Source organism: Hyla sarda, chromosome 2, assembly GCF_029499605.1.
Source record: "Hyla sarda isolate aHylSar1 chromosome 2, aHylSar1.hap1, whole genome shotgun sequence".
Taxonomy (NCBI): domain Eukaryota; kingdom Metazoa; phylum Chordata; class Amphibia; order Anura; family Hylidae; genus Hyla; species Hyla sarda.
This window is the reverse complement of record NC_079190.1, coordinates 377,673,253-377,691,419: the sequence shown is the minus strand read 5'-3', so window position 1 is coordinate 377,691,419 and position 18,167 is coordinate 377,673,253. Positions and strand designations below refer to the sequence as shown.

The following is an 18,167-nucleotide window of genomic DNA, read 5'->3' as shown; positions in this document are numbered from 1 at the left end:
AAAGCAATTATATGTGTGCTCTGTAATAATTTCTTTTTTATCTTTTTGTAAGTTGTAACATAAAATAAAATTAAAATAAAAAAATAAAAAAAAATCACAACAAAGACACAGCCAAAACACAATGAATATGCATCACAAATATGATAAAAACTCAACATGTGAACAGCCTGAAGACGTCAAATCTTCCTTAAACGTCTTATTTGTGATTATAGTCTAATCACTTTCTTTTAATGGCTATATTTCAAACTTTAAATAAGTAACCATGTCAAAACTGCACATAATGTGAACTGACACTAACCCACTTAGGACTGATCAGTTCACCTGCCTGAACCCCTGCACCAACAGCTTCATTGATAACTGCAGTGAAGAGACTCCAATCTCTCTCTCTCCCCCTCTCTCCCAGAGGATTCGTGAAAAATGTAGACAGCATTAGAAAATCATTTCAGTGTGGAAACAGAAATCAGTATGGCTGAAAATGAATGTCTGTCACATCAGCTAGAACAAGGCATACCAAGGCAGAACCTCTACATTATTCCTAAGATAAGAGCCTATGCTGCTCTACATAAGCACAAAATAATTTTTATTATTTATAGTTATCTCCAAGCAGTTTAATGTTACATTCAGTTATAACAGTATTGGTGTAGCAGAATGTTGAGATTCATTTTACTGTGGATTTTGCTGCATATTTTTGGCAAATTTCACTCACAGTATTGCAAGAGTAAAAATAGCAAAATATAACTTTCAAAGCACGCTGTGGATTTGAACAATATAATGTAGAATAGTGTATAATACTAGTGTACTTTTCCTATAAACTTTCATATCAACTTGATATGTAGGCAGCGAATAATAATATATTCTGTCTATAGATGTAATGGCATATAGCTGTTTTACCCAGCTCATGAAGAGAATGAGTCAAAACTTCCCAAATGGAGGTGCCATGGACACGCACTTTGCAAACATGAGATCTTTGATCCAGGTGAGTTATATATTCATCCTAGATATAAACTGTAAGGGGGAAATGTATCATTGTTTAACCCTTTTTTTTGTTGGTGTTAAAAAGTTGCTAATTTTTGCACAATGGGTGAAAAGTGACAACATTTTTGCTCAACACATTTAGACTCTTTCATGTAAACACCTTGAACCGGCATGGTAAGTTTTTTGCAGTGACCAGGGATTTATCAACTGTGACTTTTGGTGCAACATTTTTAGGCAAACACTCACATTTTTGCGTAATCTCACTCCAGTATGGACCATGTGTAGAAACATGTCTGTCTCCTTGGTACTTTGCTATTTATGGCCGTGCACCTCTTTGATAGTGTGGACGAAATACACATGATGTACTGAGGCAAACGGGCCAAAACTGTGCATCTTTTGCTGCAGCTTTAAAGCCAAAACCAGGTGCAGATTATAATGGGTTAAATAAACTAAAGAACAGATGCTACTTCAACTTTTTTTTGCCATTCTTAGGCCATGTTCACACCTCAGAATTTCCGGAGATTCCGGAGCAGCAGAATTTAACGGGATTCTGCTGCGCTGTGCACACAGTGAAATAAATAAAATTTCATCTAACATTTTCATCCTAAAATCAGCTTGGTGAGAATTTTGAAGTATTCCAGGATGCTAATCAAACACCTAGGACCTCTAACATGAGTCCTTAAAGGGGTACTCCGGTGAAAACCTTTTTTCTTTTAAATCAACTGGTGGCAGAAAGTTAAACATATTTGTAAATTACTTCTATTAAAAAAATCTTAATCCTTCCAGTACTTATTAGCTGCTGAATGCTACAGAGGAAATTCCTTTCTTTTTGAAACACTGATAACATCACGAACACAGTGCTCTCTGCTGACATCTCTGTCCATTTTAGCAACCATGCATAGCAGATGTGCTAAGGGCAGCAAGGTGGCTCAGTGGTTAGTACTGCTGCCTTGCAGTGCTGGGGACTTGGGTTCAAATCCCACTAAGGACAACAATAAATAAAGCGTTATTATTATAATAACAACGTCAGCAGAGAGAACTGTGGTTGTGATGTCATCAGAGAGCATTCCAAAAAGAAAATAATTTCCTCTGTAGTATTCAGCAGCTAATAAGTACAGGAAGGATTAAGATTTTTTAATAGAAGTAATTTACAAATATGTTTAACTTTCTGCCACCAGTTGATTTAAAAGAAAAAAGGTTTTCACCGGAGTACCCCTTTAAGACCTTCCTCCAGAGCGTACTCCAGCCCCTGGAGAAATGCCTCAAACAGACACCTTAATTTATGTGTAGAAGGTAAAATTGGGTCTAAAAATTTTGTAAACCCCCTTTTCCAATCAAATGATTTGATTTTGCCTGGAAATCAATTCATTAACAGTTGGTGGTGTGGTCCTCAACCAGTCGCAATTAGCTTTCTGATACAGAAACCTTCAGGTACCAGTCTGCATCCCTCACTACCGTTGAGTTAGCCAAGAACAGGTAATAGGGGAGGGTAAGACTATACATACGTTTCAAAAGATGGAGGACATCCATCCAGAACTGCCCAATGTGAGGACTTTTCCACATAAGGTGCAGCAAATGAGCATCAGCATACCTGGGACACTTAGGCTATGTTGACACAATGGAATTTTTCATCCGGAATTCCGCATAAACATTCCGCACGGACATTCTGCAGCAGCAGAGTCCCATTGATTTCAATGGTATTCAGCTGCACTGTGCATGTGGTGGAATTGCCACAGAAACCTCGAGTCTGCAGAAAGAATAGACATGTCTATACTTTCTGCCGAGTCGGCACAGAAAGGCCTTGCCGTCTATGAGATGGCACATTTCTGAACGGTCCTAGCACCAGCATGTTTACCCAGCGCCCTGCTGTCAGTGGAATCATCTTAGGATCTATTCACACGGCAGAATTTCCACATGTGGAATTCCGCACAGATTCCATGTGTAGATTCCGCCTCAAATTAAAGCCCAATAGACTTTACAGGCTTAGTAGTGGAAGCCATCTTATATACGGAGTCCATTACTAATCCGTGGCTTAGCTTTAGCCCCAAAAACAGCTAGCGCTAACCCCCAATTATTACCCCGGTACAGGGAAGAGCCGGCAGGCTGTTGCTGCTTGGTTGGTATCTGGCTGAGAATGAAAATATGAAGAACCCCACACATTTTTGGTATAAATAATTAAATATAAAAAAAACGCATAGGGTTCCCCTATTTTAATTCTCAGCCAGATACCAACCAAGCAAAAACAGCCTGATGTTACCAGAGTGGGCGAGGACCATTGTTACTGGCCCTCCCCAGCCTAAATAACTCTGTCCTGTTACCGCCTAGGCCCAGGAGCGCCATTTTTGACATTCCGGGCCTGTTGGTACCGGCTCTTCCTGGCACCCCTGTGGTGGTGGGTACCAGGGTAATAATTGGGGGTTAGCACTAGCTGTTTTTGGGGCTTACGCTAAGCCCTGGCTTAGTAATGAATTCAGTCTATATGACAGCCTCCACTACTAAGCCTGTCAAGTAAAAATAAACACAACAAATTTAAAAAAAATATTCTTATTTAAAAAAACATTCCCCCACTAGCCCTTGTTAACCATTTTATTAACATTTAACAAAAATAATGCTAGTCATTGTAGTAGTCCATCAAATCTGAAGTATTCCAAAGGATACACGGATCTGGAATGAGAAGAAAAAAAAAACACAGAAAATAGGTTAGAACATTTATTGTCACCTGCTCACACATCTCATGCCACCCTCGCCGCACAACTACAACTCCCAGCATGCCCTTGCAGTAAGGACATGCTGGAAGTTGTAGTCGTTTGGCTCAGGCAGGAGATGTGCGGGCAGGTGACAAGCTTGTCATCTGCCCCGCCGCACAACTACGACTCTTATCATGCCCTTACAGTAAGGGCATGCTGAGAGTTGTAGTCGTGGGGCAGGGGCGGGTAACAAGTACTTTTTGTGCAAGTTTGTAAGACAGGCCTGACCTAGCTTACACTTGCAACATTTGAAGGGGGTTTGTGACTTTCACACTTGATCAATTCCCAACCACTGCAAAGTAGTGAAAACTGAAAATTGCTTAGGTAGGGCTGATTGGTATTTTTTGCTTAACCACAAAAGTCGCACAAAAAAGTTGCTTACGTGCACTCTAGACTCTAAATCCCTTGATAAATCTCCTTCATGGAGTTTTTTTGTTATAGTCTATAACCTACTAATGTGGTACATGATTAGCGTATGGTTCCATATAGTGAATTGTGGTGAGGGTGTGATGAGGGCAGATGTTGTTACCCCAGGGGCAGATTGCATTAATCCCTTGTATATGTGATGCCAGGGCGTGGTTTAACCTCTACACCACCCGAAGGTATACAGCTGCGCTAGGCACAGGGGCAAATAATGACTCCGTCGCCATGTTACTGAACAACGGCTGCTTTACTGAGTTAGACAGGTGTGTAACAGTTTTAACAGCTTAGCCAGGCCCAAGAATGTGATCAGTGACTTCAGAGACTTTAGGGCTCGCTTGGACTTGTAGTGGACTTGGACAATTTGATGCAAGCCCACGCTGACTTGACACAGATTAATCTTGACTGACTTGACTGTGACTGACTAGACAGACTTTACCCCTTTTGTAGCTTACCAGATTTTGACGTTCACCTGTGGGGTAGTGGACTTGTGGATGCGTGGCTGTGTGGTAGGCTTTAGGCCTCCTCAGGACACCAGACACTCTCTCTCGGGACTTGGCCTTGCTGCACTCAGTAATGAAGAGACTAAGAGACTGAACTAGCGCCTCCCAGAGCTTAAATAGGGGAGACTCTGGAGAGGTCCCATAGGTCACCCTGTATGTCACATGGTCACTGGTACCTTCCTTAGTTACAACACATGACAGCAGTATTTATCCCCTTAACGACGAAGGACGTAAATGTACGTCCTGATGAGCTGGTACTTAACGCACCAGGACGTACGTTTACGTCCTAAGCATAGCCGCGGGCATCGGAGCGATGCCCGGATCATGCGCGGCAGGCCCGGCTGTTGATCGCAGCCAGGGACCCGCCAGTAATGGCGGACAGCCGCGATCCCGCGGATGTCCGCTATTAACCCCTCAGATGCCGTGATCAATACAGATCATGGCATCTGCAGCATCGCGGTCACTTAAATGGATGATCGGATCACCCACAGCGCTGCCGCGGTGATCCGATCATCCAGCACAGCAGATGGTCCCCTCACCTGGCTCCGCTGCCTTCGGGGCGTCTTCTGCTCTGATCTGCCTTCCCGCAGACCAGAGCAGAAGATGACCGATAACACTGATCAGTGCTATATCCTATACATAGCACTGAACAGTATTAGCAATCGAATGATTGCTATAAATAGTCCCCTATGGGCACTGTTAAAGTGTAAAAATTTAAGTAAAAAAATTAAGTAAAAAAAATTTGAAAAACCCCCTCCCCCAATAAAAACATAAATTGTCCCATTTTCCCTATTTCACCCCAAAAAGTGTTAAAAAATATTTTATATACATATTTGGTATTGCCGCGTGTGTAAATATCTGAACTATTAAAATAAAATGTTAATGATACCGTACGGTAAACGGAGTGAACGTAAAAAAAAAAAAAAAAAATCCAAAATAGCTGCTTTTTTATAACCTTTTATTCCCAAAAAAGTGTATTAAAAGTTTTATATAAGCAAATATGGTATCAATAAAAAGTACAGATGATGGCGCAAAAAATGAGCCCTCATACCGCCGCTTATACGGAAAAATGAAAAAGTTATAGGTCTTCAAATAGGGGGATTTTAAACGTACTAATTTGGTTAAAAAGTTTGTGATTTTTTTAAGTGCAACAGTAATAGAAAAGTATGTTATCATGGATATCATTTTAATCGTATTGACCCAAAGAATAAAGAACACATGTCATTTTTACCGTAAACTGTACAGCGTGAAAACGAAACCTTCCAAAATTAGCAAAATTGCGGTTTTCTTTTTAATTTCCCCACACACATAGTATTTTTTTGGTTGCGCCATACATTTTATGGTAAAGTGAGTGATGGCGTTACAAAGGACAACTGGTCGCGCAAAAAACAAGCCCTGATACTGGTCTGTGGATGAAAATATAAAAGAGTTATGATTTTTTTTGAAGGCGAGGAGGAAAAAACGAAAACGTAAAAATAAAATTGTCTGCGTCCTTAAGGCCCAAATGGGCTGCGTCCTTAAGGGGTTAAAGGTATATGACAAGTTAAATACATTACATTAGATAACACAGGTGGTTAACTATATAGGGAATACAGACAAAAGAGGGGCCCAGGGGTCACTGAATGGAGTCTGCTTGACAGGGCAGCAAAGGCACAGGGGTGCAACTCCTGTACTGGGCCACCACAGAATCTTATGAAATTTACTGAGAACATCATGTAGATAATGTCAATACACTGCCACGCTTTTCCTTTAAATGCAATGTTTTGTTTTCCAGATTTTGGACTCTGAGCTCTTTGAACTCATGCACCAGAATGGAGACTACACTCATTTCTATTTCTGTTATCGTTGGTTTCTTCTTGATTTTAAAAGAGGTATTTTTTTATGTGATTACATAGTCACTATAGAACATTTGTATCTATTATGTAAGTGTGTTGTTTTTTTAAATCAAAAACTAATTTGAAACATAGTAAACATGTGCCTAGATTTGCTTTGCTTTGTGCAGAACCAATGTATATTTGCATCCAGTCTTCTGTTAGCTGTTGTGTTTTAGCAATAGCCTCTGGTTCTGGTGACATCATGAGAACCTGATATGAGATTGGAGGAGGGAAACTGTTTCACAGGACAGACAAATTTACTGCCTGATCCCCTGTGGCTGCTGTTTCGCTGCACACTGGTCCCTGCTGTTGACTGCTTCCTGCTCTCCATCTCAACCCAAGGAAATGCCTATGCAGCCATTCACTGGACATTGTGGTGCCCAGCGTAGGACAGTGATTGGCTGAGTGGGCCTTCCCTGTGTGTCGATACAGGGACATGGAGGCTGTGAGTGTTGGACCTGCAGAGGCAGGGGATCAGACAGGTAAGTACTGTTTTTATTCTTCTAATCACAGCCTGGGGATCTAAAAAGGGGGAGGGGGTTAACCTCTTTAACCTTTACTGCGTTAGTGAGCTGAACTATTATTTCCTCATGTGATTTCATTTATCCCAAACATCTTATGCTTATCCTAAAATCAAGGTATGTATTCTTTTTGGCAGAATTGTTGTATGAAGATGTATTCGCTGTTTGGGAAGTTATATGGGCAGCCAGACAAATTTCCTCAGAACATTTCGTATTGTTCATCGCTTTAGCTCTTGTGCAAGTTTATCGAGAGATTGTAAGAGACAACAACATGGATTTTACAGATATCATCAAGTTTTTTAATGGTAAGAACATGAGCATTAATGGGTGCTGAACGAGTTATGGGTCTGTTATATTGACTGTTACATTTCTTACCCTGACTGGTGACTAACATGACATGTTAACACTTTGTGGTGCTGAAAATATAGATGTATTCCCATCCTATTCCTCTATCCACATGATATGCCATGAATGCCTGGTAGATGTGGTTCAACCTCTGGAACCATCACCTTTGAGAAAGCAAGGATATGGTGAGCTGTGTGCACTGCAGGCTCTATAGAGTTCAGTAGAGAGGTAGCCACATTTGTGACTCCATTCAAGTTTATAGGAGTCTCGGAAGGAGCTGACTGCAGCCTGCGTAGCTTTTTTCATAATCCCCATATAGTAGAATAGATGTTGGTCAACGCTGGTCTCAGTATCCTGTGGATATGGAATAAATTCTTAAGATGGGATATCATTTATATATCATGTTGTAGTCTCGGTTGCTTTAAATTCCAACAATGTTGATTTAGGGCTTTTAGTATTTGGATGACCATCAGAACTTTTCTCTTCATAGTCAGATGTGTGGGAATTTGACTTAAAAAAGGAGTGTAAATGCTAGGCTGATTCATATTTACACCCCCTGAACCTAGCATTCACACCCTTCTAGAAACAAAGTTCCTGCACATCTGACTATGCAGAGAAAAGTGCAGACAGTCAAACAAATAGAATCCTTATATCTTATGAATGGCGACATAGCAACAAAATAAAAACAGCTTTGCAATCAGGGCACTAAAGGCAACAGCATTATATACAAAACTTGATGTCTTTATATTGACCACAGGTCCTTTTTAAGTTATTGTTAACCCCTTATTGACATTGGACATAAATGGATGTCCTGGTGCCCTGGTACTTAAGGTGCCAGGACAAACATTTACGCCCTGCGCTTGCTCACGTGGATGACCACCATTAAACATTTACAGTAGATTCGTAGTGACCACCGCATCTAAAGCAGTTGCGGGGCTGAGTGACCACAAAGAATTGACAGAAAATAAATAAACATATTTGGCATTACAGTGTGTCCAAAATTCATGATTTTTGGTGAAATCATATCCCAGAAAAAAATTATTAAAAAGTGATCAAGAAGTCACATATATGCAATACAGATAAAAAAATACAGATCATGGAGCAAAAAATGAGCCATCATACAGCCGTGTATATGAAAAAAATATAGGGGGTCAGAATAGTGCAATTTTAAGCTTACTCATTTTGTTTAAATAGTTTGAGTTTATTTTACAACAGTACAATAATTAAAAAAAACATGGGTAACATTTTGATTGTTTTGCAGAATAAAGATAACATGCCAGTTTTACCATAAAATGCACTGCATAAAAATGAACAAAATGTGCAAAATTGTGGTTTTCTTTTCAAGTTATCCCCACAAATATATATATATATATATATATATATATATATTTTTTTATTTTTTTATTTTTTTTTTTGTTGCACTGTTCATTTTTTGGTAAAATGAAAGGGGGCATTACAAAGTACAATTGGTGGACCCTAAGTTAGAGCAGGTAGGCACTAGATATCATGATATAAAGCCTTCACACAAGGCATGGAAAAGGAAACTATGGCATTCTTCAAAATGGGGCTACAGGTGCTGACTGTCTAATCTTGATGATGTTAAATGGATAAGAAGATGTGTTATGAGCCTCCAGTAAGACATGTGCCTGCCAATAGTACGCTTAGGCACAGTCACAGTTATTCATTTTTTCATTGGAATGTTCTTTAACATGTACAGTTCTATTAAAAGATTTGTCAATTCTTTGATTTTTAGCTTAAAAAAAATATGGTTTTGGAGTGACCTACTCAAAGTTATTATGTAAAGCCTATTAAAACGATTGTAGTCAGTTAAATAAAATAATTCTAATGGTTTTTCACATCAATGTAAAAAAAAGTAGAGATCTACTCATATTTGTTATCTGCAGATGACTAACTTAGGGTCTTGCTTCTTTCTTAGAAATGGCCGAGCACCATGATGCGCAGCTCATTCTGAGGATAGCCCGGGAACTTGTTCACAAGGTTCAAACTCTGATTGAAAACAAATGAGGAAGTTCCATGCTTTACTGAAGACCATCTAAAGCAGGATCATCATCTAGAGGTGCTCAAAGGGCCTTCAACTGTGTCCAGCAGCAGCAAAACTCAACTTCTCCTAACCTGTATTTCAGTGTCGAATCAGGATGTTTTACATTTTGCTGAAAAAAAAGGTACAATATCATATCAAATAAAACAAGGGCCAGTGTCTGGTCATATATCTTACAGAGCCCCATTTCAGTGAAACGGGAAAGAAGTATCAGAAGGCACCAGACTTTGTGCATCCTTGATTTCCATACTGCTGTAATAGCAGGAGTATATCCTTGTCTTCTGGGACTGAAATCTTACTCTATGTTGGCCAAGGAATTTTTTTAAATTTTCTCCTTTCAGTTGACTTCCTCGGAGGACAGATGCCATATGAAGTCCTTTACAAACCATGTTAAGTTATATATGTTCGGTATTTTGTTCAGCATGCAGATGTGTCTCTATAACCCACTGTGATTAACCATTTAGAAAAACACCCAAGAATGTGATGGGCTGTGCAGTCTATAACAATTTCTCCACATCCCGGTTGCCAGATCATCAAAATCTGATGTGTCAATGGTAGATTTGTTCTGTCTACAGCTCACATGATCCTTTATCTTAAGGAAGGCCCATTATGAAGGCAACCACATAAGAAAAATACAAGAGTTTGATGCCTTTGCTTATTACATGTCACTTGGTGACCAAGTGACTTGCTTTCACAAGTGCTTTTGAGTATTTTCATGAAATGTAAACAAGTTGAGAACATTTCTGTGTCATAAAAGGAAACACATTTACCAATATCTATATAAAGAGAGAGATAAAGAAAGAAAGATTGATTTACAAATTGTAAGTGTTCTCAGGTGGTTTACTACTTTCATATAAAGATGCTAGGTGGCCAGGGACATGTCCATTTTCACATAAAGCAGCTCTTATTTATGATAACAAATAGCAAAATTAAAATATTTTATTTTGAACTGGACTGCACCTTATAAATCATTCTTGTTTTTGAAGGGCTTTTTTTTAGCCAAAAAGGGTGCATGTACTTTAATAAGAAGGTGGCCTTTGTGTACCTGTGGCTTCATTGGAGTACCTTTTCTGTTTTGTTGAAGTCTTTTCTGTATTATGTTTAAAGAGCCTGCAGTATTAGTTATGAGTGGGGAACCATGGTGCATGATGGATGCATGTACATTCTCTGTAAGTGTAAGGACAATTGGAAGAAACATGGCAAATCAAGTTTAGCAGTTTACTTTTTCATGCATATAGATCATGATTTTAAGTTAGGAGGGTTTCCTGCCATTATATTTTAACTATATACCTGTACAATAAACATTCATTTGACCGTTCTATCCAAACCAAAGGGAGTGCATGCTGTGCCAACATCTTGGCATTGCTTCTTTATTTGTATGAATAGATATGAATAGAAGGTGACTGTTATATGTGCTGTGTTTATGAAAACTGCCTGCAGGATGTTCTGTCTTCCACCTTTCCATATTCTGGAAGACAATAGTGGGTATGTAGTTAAACATTATTATTGTCGAAAGAATTGGGCCCATTACTGATTTTACAGAAGCTCTGTCTGTTCTTTTATTTAACAATAACTTTAAATAAAAAAAGCTTTTTACTTAGGACACCACCTCTCCATATGCCCTAATAGGACACTTTCAACCCCTGACAAAATAGTGAAACTGTCACATTTAGAGGATGTCACTCAATTTTGTTACTTATTAGAAAAATACTAAAAATCAGATATGACACATAATCATTTTTATTTATTTGCTGAACATTTTGGCTTCATGAAACATTTAAAGGAATTAAAGTAAATTATTTTACTCACTGCATATGTTTATTTATTTATTACATTTTTTTTTAACAAATAATGAAAAACAACATATTATTTATTTGTTGCACCTTCTCAGGTTTTTGTGGCACCCGAACTCTCAGCATGGATTTCACTAATGTTAAACAATATTCTACATCAAGCAGATTCCAACTTTCTTGAAGAGCAGTGACATCAGGATGAAGTATTGTTCTAGACCAATCCTTTACAGTAATTTCTGCCACAAATATTCAGTCAGATTTAGTCTGTTTCCTGGCCATATATAGAGTTGATATGCCTTACCTGAAAAAAAGCTTTAAAGGGGTACTCCCGTGCCCCAGTGTTATGAACATTTTGTTGAGAGCGCTTTGAGTGGGCGGCCATGATCGTGATGTCACGGCCACTCCCCCTTTTTTTAGAATAATAATGCACCTTGCCAAAAAGCAGATTGTTAAAGGGGTACTCTGCTGCTAGACATCTTATCCCATAGACATGAATGGAGGGGGCGTTGTGTGACATCACGAGGGGCATGGCTGTGATGTCACGATCACTGCCGCCGAAACCCAGCATTTGTTTAGAACGCCTTTGGATAGGGGATAAGATGTCTAGCAGCAGAGTACCCCTTTAACACTCTTCTCTGTGGCAAGGTGCATTATTATTCTAAAATAAGTTCCTTGTCACCAAACCTATTCACTATCGATAGAGTAGGAGAAGTGCCCCAAATGTCCCAGCATCACTTTCTTGACTAATTCAGATTAGTGATTTATCACTGAATATTATTTTCTTAAAATACTCCACACTCTGAGATTCTTTTCTTTAGCCCATTGTTACCTTGTTTTCACTTGTTTAGATGTTAAGCGCTGATTTTCTTATGGTTTTTCTATACATATTTTATTCAAATTATGTTTATTAGAGATCTAATGATTTCTATTACCATTGTTTTTTTATTTCTTCTGTTGTGCATTTTCTATTTCCAAAGCATATTGCTTTATGTTTTCCATCGCGTTGATGTCTTCCTTTGTCTACAATTATGTTTCCTTTTTATAGCTTTTCTATTTTACAGTCATGGCCGTAAATGTTGGCACTCCTGAAATATTTCTCACAGAAAAGGATTGCAGTAACACATGTTTTGCTATACACATGTTTATTCCCTTTGTGTGTATTGGAACTAAACCAGAAAAGGGAGGATAAAAAGCAAATCAAACATAATGTCACACCAAACTCCAAAAATGCGCTGGACAAAATTATTGGCACCCTTAATTTAATATTTTGCTGCATGCCCTTTGGCAAAAATAACTGAAATCAGTTGCTTCCTATAACCATCAATAAGCTTCTTACACCTCTCAGCCGGAATGCTGGACCACTCTTCCTTTGCAAACTGCTCCAGGTCTCTCTTATCGGAAGGACGACTTTTCCCAACAGCAATTTTAAGATCTCTCCACAGGTGTTCAATGGGATTTAGATCTGGACTCATTACCGGCCACTTCAGAACTCTCCTGCGCTTTGTTGCCATCCATCTCTGGGTGCTTTTTGACGTATGTTTGGGGTCATTGTCCTGCTGGAAGACCCAAGATCTCAGATGCAAACCGAGCTTTCTGATACTGGGCTGTACAGTGTGACCCAAAATCCATTGGTAATCCTCAGATTTCATGATGCCTTGCATACATTCAAGGTGCCCAGTGCCAGAGGCCGCAAAACATCATTGAACCTCCACCATATTTCACTGTAGGTACTGTGTTCTTTTCTTTGTAGGACTCATTCCATTTTCGGTAAACAGTAGAATGATGTGCTTTACCAAAAAGCTCTATCTTGGTCTCATCTGTCCACAAGACGTTTTCCCAGAAGGATTTTGGCTTACTCAAGTTCATTTTGGCAAAATGTAGTCTTGCTTTTTTATGTCTCTGTGTCAGCAGTGGGGTCCTCCTGGGCCTCCTGCCATAGTGTTTCATTTCAATTAAATGTCGACGGATAGTTCACGCTGGCACTGATGTTCCCTGAGCCTGCAGGACAGCTTGAATATCTTTGGAACTTGTTTGGGGCTGCTTATCCACCATCCGGACTATCCAGCATTGACACCTTTCATCAATTTGTCTCTTCCATCCACGCCCAGGGAGATTAGCTACAGTGCCATGGGTTGCAAACTTCTTGATAATCTTGCACACTGTGGACAAAGGCAAATCTAGATCTCTGGAGATGGACTTGTTACCTTGAGATTGTTGATATTTTTCCACAATTTTTTTTCTCAGGTCCTCTTCTCCTCTTTCTGTTGTCTATGCTTAGTGTGGCACACACAGACACAAAATTCAAAGCCTAAGTGAACTTCTCTCCTTTTTATCTGCTTTCAGGTGTGATTTTTATATTGCCCACACCTGTTACTTGCCCCAGGTGAGTTTAAAGGAGCATCACATGCTTGAAACAATCTTATTTTCCCCACTTTTGGAGGTTTGTGTGACATTATGTCCAATTAGCTTTTTTTCCTCCTTTTTTTGGTTTAGTTCCAATACACACAAAGGGAATAAACATGTGTATAGCAAAACATGTGTTACTGCAATCCTTTTCTGTGAGAAATACTTCATTTTCTTGAAAAATTTCAGGGGTACCAACATTCACGGCCATGACTGTATTTGTACTTTTACCACATTTTAAACACAGATGGCTGGGAACAACTAGCATCTTTTGGATTTCCATATTAAAGAAACATACTCCTTTCTATTGTTGCAATTGACAGCTCTCTTGCTGGAGCTATATTTTTTTTAGTTAGCCAAGTTTGGTAAGATTTGTAAGCACTTTTCCTTATAACTGGAGACTAATTTGCATTTTTAAACTTCTGCTGGTATTTTACAAATATAAATTACGAAGTGATCCCATCATTTAAATTTCTACCCAATCTGGAAAAACAAATGTCATTAACAAGTCATTTCTTTTCATGTGTATGGTTCATGTATGTTCATGTGTGTGAGGTATGATTCAGCTATCAAACTAAAATAGCTTTTTGTCATATCTTTGACCTGTGTATTTACTACAAAGTAAAAAAGTAAGTGACCATCCTCTAACTGTGGGAATTCCTGAGGTATACCAGGGGTTGTAGACATTCTATAAATAACTTATGTGACTGGTTCAAAGAATAAACATATATAGAATGTATATATTACAAACTCTAAGGGTAGGTTTATACTGAATGGAAAATTGGATTTTACCTGCCTGTGTGTAAAATCCTCAACATATTCCAGTACCAGAGATGGAACTCATCCACATGCTGCAGACTATTTCCACATACAAATTTAAGAGTATATCTTAAAGGGGTTATCCAGGAATAGAAAAACACAGCTAATTTCTTTCAAAAACAGCTCCACGTCTGTCCCCAGGTTGTGTGTGGTTTTACAACTTGGCTCCATTCACTTCAATGGAACTGAGCTGCAGAACCACACCCAATCTGGAGACAGATGGGGAGTGTTTTTTGAAAGAAAGGAGCTCTATTTTTCTATTCCTGCATAACCCCTTTAAAATCTGCAGTTTATCTTTTTGTGTTGTGGATATCCATTAAGGTTTTATCATTTTAAAGGGAAACTGACAGCAGGGTCACCCGCACTTACCTGAATATTCAGGTAGATAGTGCGGGTGACCCTGTTTCTGACACTTGTTACTGGGGGAAAATCAATGCAGCTGTTCAGAGATTTTCATCTTGTTGCTAATATGGTAATTTCTTCTTAACTGCACTTGGTGGCGGCTGCTATATTTGTAAAGCTTTCTTCAGCCCACTCTGACTAATACCTTTGCCCCCTTCTGTCGATAACTCTGTCCCCTCTATAAATATTCATCCCTTCCCATAGACTTGCATTGAGGGAGCAGGGCGTGACGCTGTGACGGGGCGCGGCTATGACGTCACGAGCTCCCTGCGCCGGCTCCAGCGTTCGGAACAGTTTGTTCCAAACGCTGAGCAGCGGAGTACCCCTTTTAGAAGAAATTACCATATTAACAACAAGATAGATATGTCTTGAATGGCTGCACCGATTTTCTCCCAGTAAGAATATTAGAAACAGGGTCATCCGCATCAACCTGTATATCTTAAGGTCAGTGTGTTGACCTGGATATAAGTTTCTCTTTAAAGGGGTACTCCAGCGCTAAGACATGTTATCCCCTATCCTTTGGATAGGGGATAAGATGTCTTAGCGCCAGAGTACCCCTTTAACTATTAGGGGTGAAATAACCTGCAGCCCCTACTCATCAAGATGTGCAAATGTTTTCTCAGAAAAGTCCATCTAATGTGGACTAAAGTTTCAGACAAATTTTATATAGGGGCGTTTGTGCACCCATATTACAGCCGATTGTCCAGGCCTGAAGCAGGTCTAATTTCTTAAACTAGCAGCATCATAGCAATTTATGACGCTGTAGGTTAAGGCCATTAACAGTACACAGGTGTGAGTTTGATCATAGTGGCAGACCCTAACCTACAATAAAAGTGATGCAGTGCACTGTATTTTAATAAAGACACATGGTAGACACAGGAAGTGACATCAAAACAACATTAAACACATAGACATCATTTCCTTGTCCTAATGGAAACTTTTGCAGTGGTGATTTTTGAAAATTTATACTAAATCTCAGGACGCAGCGATAAAAAGTCACTTGTGATAGACTTGTAGACAGCCAAATCATGGTTAATTTCATTCATTTCTGTGTAGAGCGATAGATCTTAGAGATTGCTAAAATTGTGCAACAAAATGTCTAGTTGTAGCCCACCTTTATATGTTCTGTCTCCAAGCTTTGTATCTTTTTGGGAGTATATCATGATTGTGCTCATACAAAATACCAGTTCTAAAGTATAGGCTCAATATACGAAAATATCACAGCCCTAATATTTTTGTATGACCTTGTTTGTCTTTACAGTGTTGTATTTTGAATTTGCCAAATTAGTTTAAGATAAATGATGAAAAGGTAAATAGGCTTTTGATAATTTTTATATACAACTGCCTTATATGAATGTATTGTATTTATCTGCGTATAACACGCATTTTTTAGGCTAAACTTTTTAGCCTAAAGTCTATTTGCGTGTTATACGCCGATAAGCCGCTGCAGTTCAATGATTTAAAGCGGGCACTTTAAATCAATGAACTGCAGAGGCTTTTGCAGGTGCAGACACCTGCCGTCACTGCCCTATTCTCTGCCCCTGCCTGTCCTGGGGTGTTCTCTCCCTCTGGCTATCGGTGCCGCTGCCCCATTGCCGGCGCCGATAGCCAGAGGAAGAGAAGCGGCGCTGGCAATGGGGCAGCGGCGCCGACAGACAGAGGGATAGAAGGGGCAGTGACACCCATTGCCAGCGCCGCTGCCCCGTTGCCTCCCCCATCCCCGGTTGTATAATTACCTGTTGCCGGGGTTGGGTCCGCGCTGCTTCAGGCCTCCGGTGTGCGTCCCCTGCGTCGTTGCTATGCGCTGTGAGGCGCAATGACGAGTGACGTCACTCGTCATTGCGCCCAGCCGTGTAGCGCATAGCAACGACGCAGGGGACGCACACCGGAGGCCGACACCAGACCCAACCCCCGGCAACAGGTAATTATACAACTGGGGATGGGGGAGGCAACGGGGCAGCGGCGCCGGCAATGGGTGCCGCTGCCCCTTCTCTCCCCCTGGCTATCGGCGCCGCTGCCCCATTGCCCCATTGCCCCGATAGCAGGGGGAGAGAAGTGGCGGCAGCAGGGCTCTAGACCCCAGGAAAGGCAGGGGGAGAGAAGCGGGCAGCGACGGCCTCTCACCCCCTGCCTTTCCTGGGGGCTTCTGCGGGGTCAGAAACAGTGTATCGGGGTATACGCATGCACACACACGCACCCTCATTTTACCAAGGATATTTGAGTAAAAAACTTTTTTTACCCAAATATCCTTGCTAAAATGAGGGAGCGTGTTATAGGCCGGTGCGTGGTATACCCCAATAAATACGGTATATATAGATGGTCCCAATGTTATATTTTTTATTGCACAAAAAAACATAAGGAAGAAAAATATTTGTATGCTTATAAGGAAACTTCATAACTACAAACTGCTATTTATTATAGACTAGTGTCCACAACTATTGGCTTAGGAACCACATGTGTCTCCCCATGGCAGCTGCAGATACTATTGTGCATTTGTGACACCAGGCAACTATTAATAAAATTTGTCTCAAGGGTCAAAACCATATCATTAGCACCTAATAAGGATAAGAAACAAACATATCACTTAGTTATATCTTAAAAGCTTCACTGTCATTTAAAACAATTTCCCTATGTTTGATAGCCTATGGGATTCCTATTATTTTTGTTAATCATTTAAGCACAAAAAAACTAATAATAACACGAGAAAAAAAAGCTTTATAATGTTTGCCACTAGTTGACTCCCTTGCCTGAAATCTGCTGTCCACTCTCTCTAGTATCCCTTGCACCCCTTGCAAGGTGCTGTATTAGCAACACCACACCCCCCAAAATCCCTTCTTCCACCTGCGCGCGTGATGATCTACACCCCTGGAAAAAACATCAGGCAGTAATATACAGACAGTTAAGTGAAGTGATTCACAATTGATATCTTCTCTGATCCCATTTGTCCTCTTTCCTTTTCTTCTCCATCAGGCTTAGACCATCATGACAACTTCTTCCAACCAAAACACATCACTATTTAAGTAGCCAAGTAGGTAGGTAGCTATATAGGTAGGTAGCCAGGTAACTATGTAGATAGTTATGTAGGTAGCCAAGTATGTAACCAGGAAGCTAGCCAGGTAGGTAGCAAAACCCTTTCCCACCCCCGAGGATGCCAGACTAAAAGAGGAAAAAATACATTACCTCATGTCTCTTTCAGCAATCTCCTCGCAGCACAGCCTGCCCATGTCCTTCTTTCTCCACAATACAGGGATCGATGAAAGATTCCATTGTGCCCACACTGCATCAGGGCGGAGGCCACAATCTCCT

At 40.0% G+C, this 18,167-nt stretch overlaps 1 protein-coding gene across 6 annotated transcripts in view; it reads left to right on the top strand.

Moving 5' to 3' along the window:
* SGSM2 (small G protein signaling modulator 2) overlaps positions 1 to 12,369 on the top strand; it is a 469,837-nt gene extending 457,468 nt beyond the window's left edge. For all 6 annotated transcript variants that reach the window (XM_056558465.1, XM_056558464.1, XM_056558463.1 and 3 more), the window contains 4 exons: positions 867 to 976; positions 6,420 to 6,516; positions 7,178 to 7,345; positions 9,322 to 12,369. In XM_056558465.1, the coding sequence (XP_056414440.1) occupies positions 867 to 976; positions 6,420 to 6,516; positions 7,178 to 7,345; positions 9,322 to 9,410 (464 nt within the window). In that variant the 3' untranslated portion in view covers positions 9,411 to 12,369. The remainder of the gene's footprint in view (positions 1 to 866; positions 977 to 6,419; positions 6,517 to 7,177; positions 7,346 to 9,321) is intronic.
* The last annotated feature ends 5,798 nt before the right edge of the window (positions 12,370 to 18,167 follow it).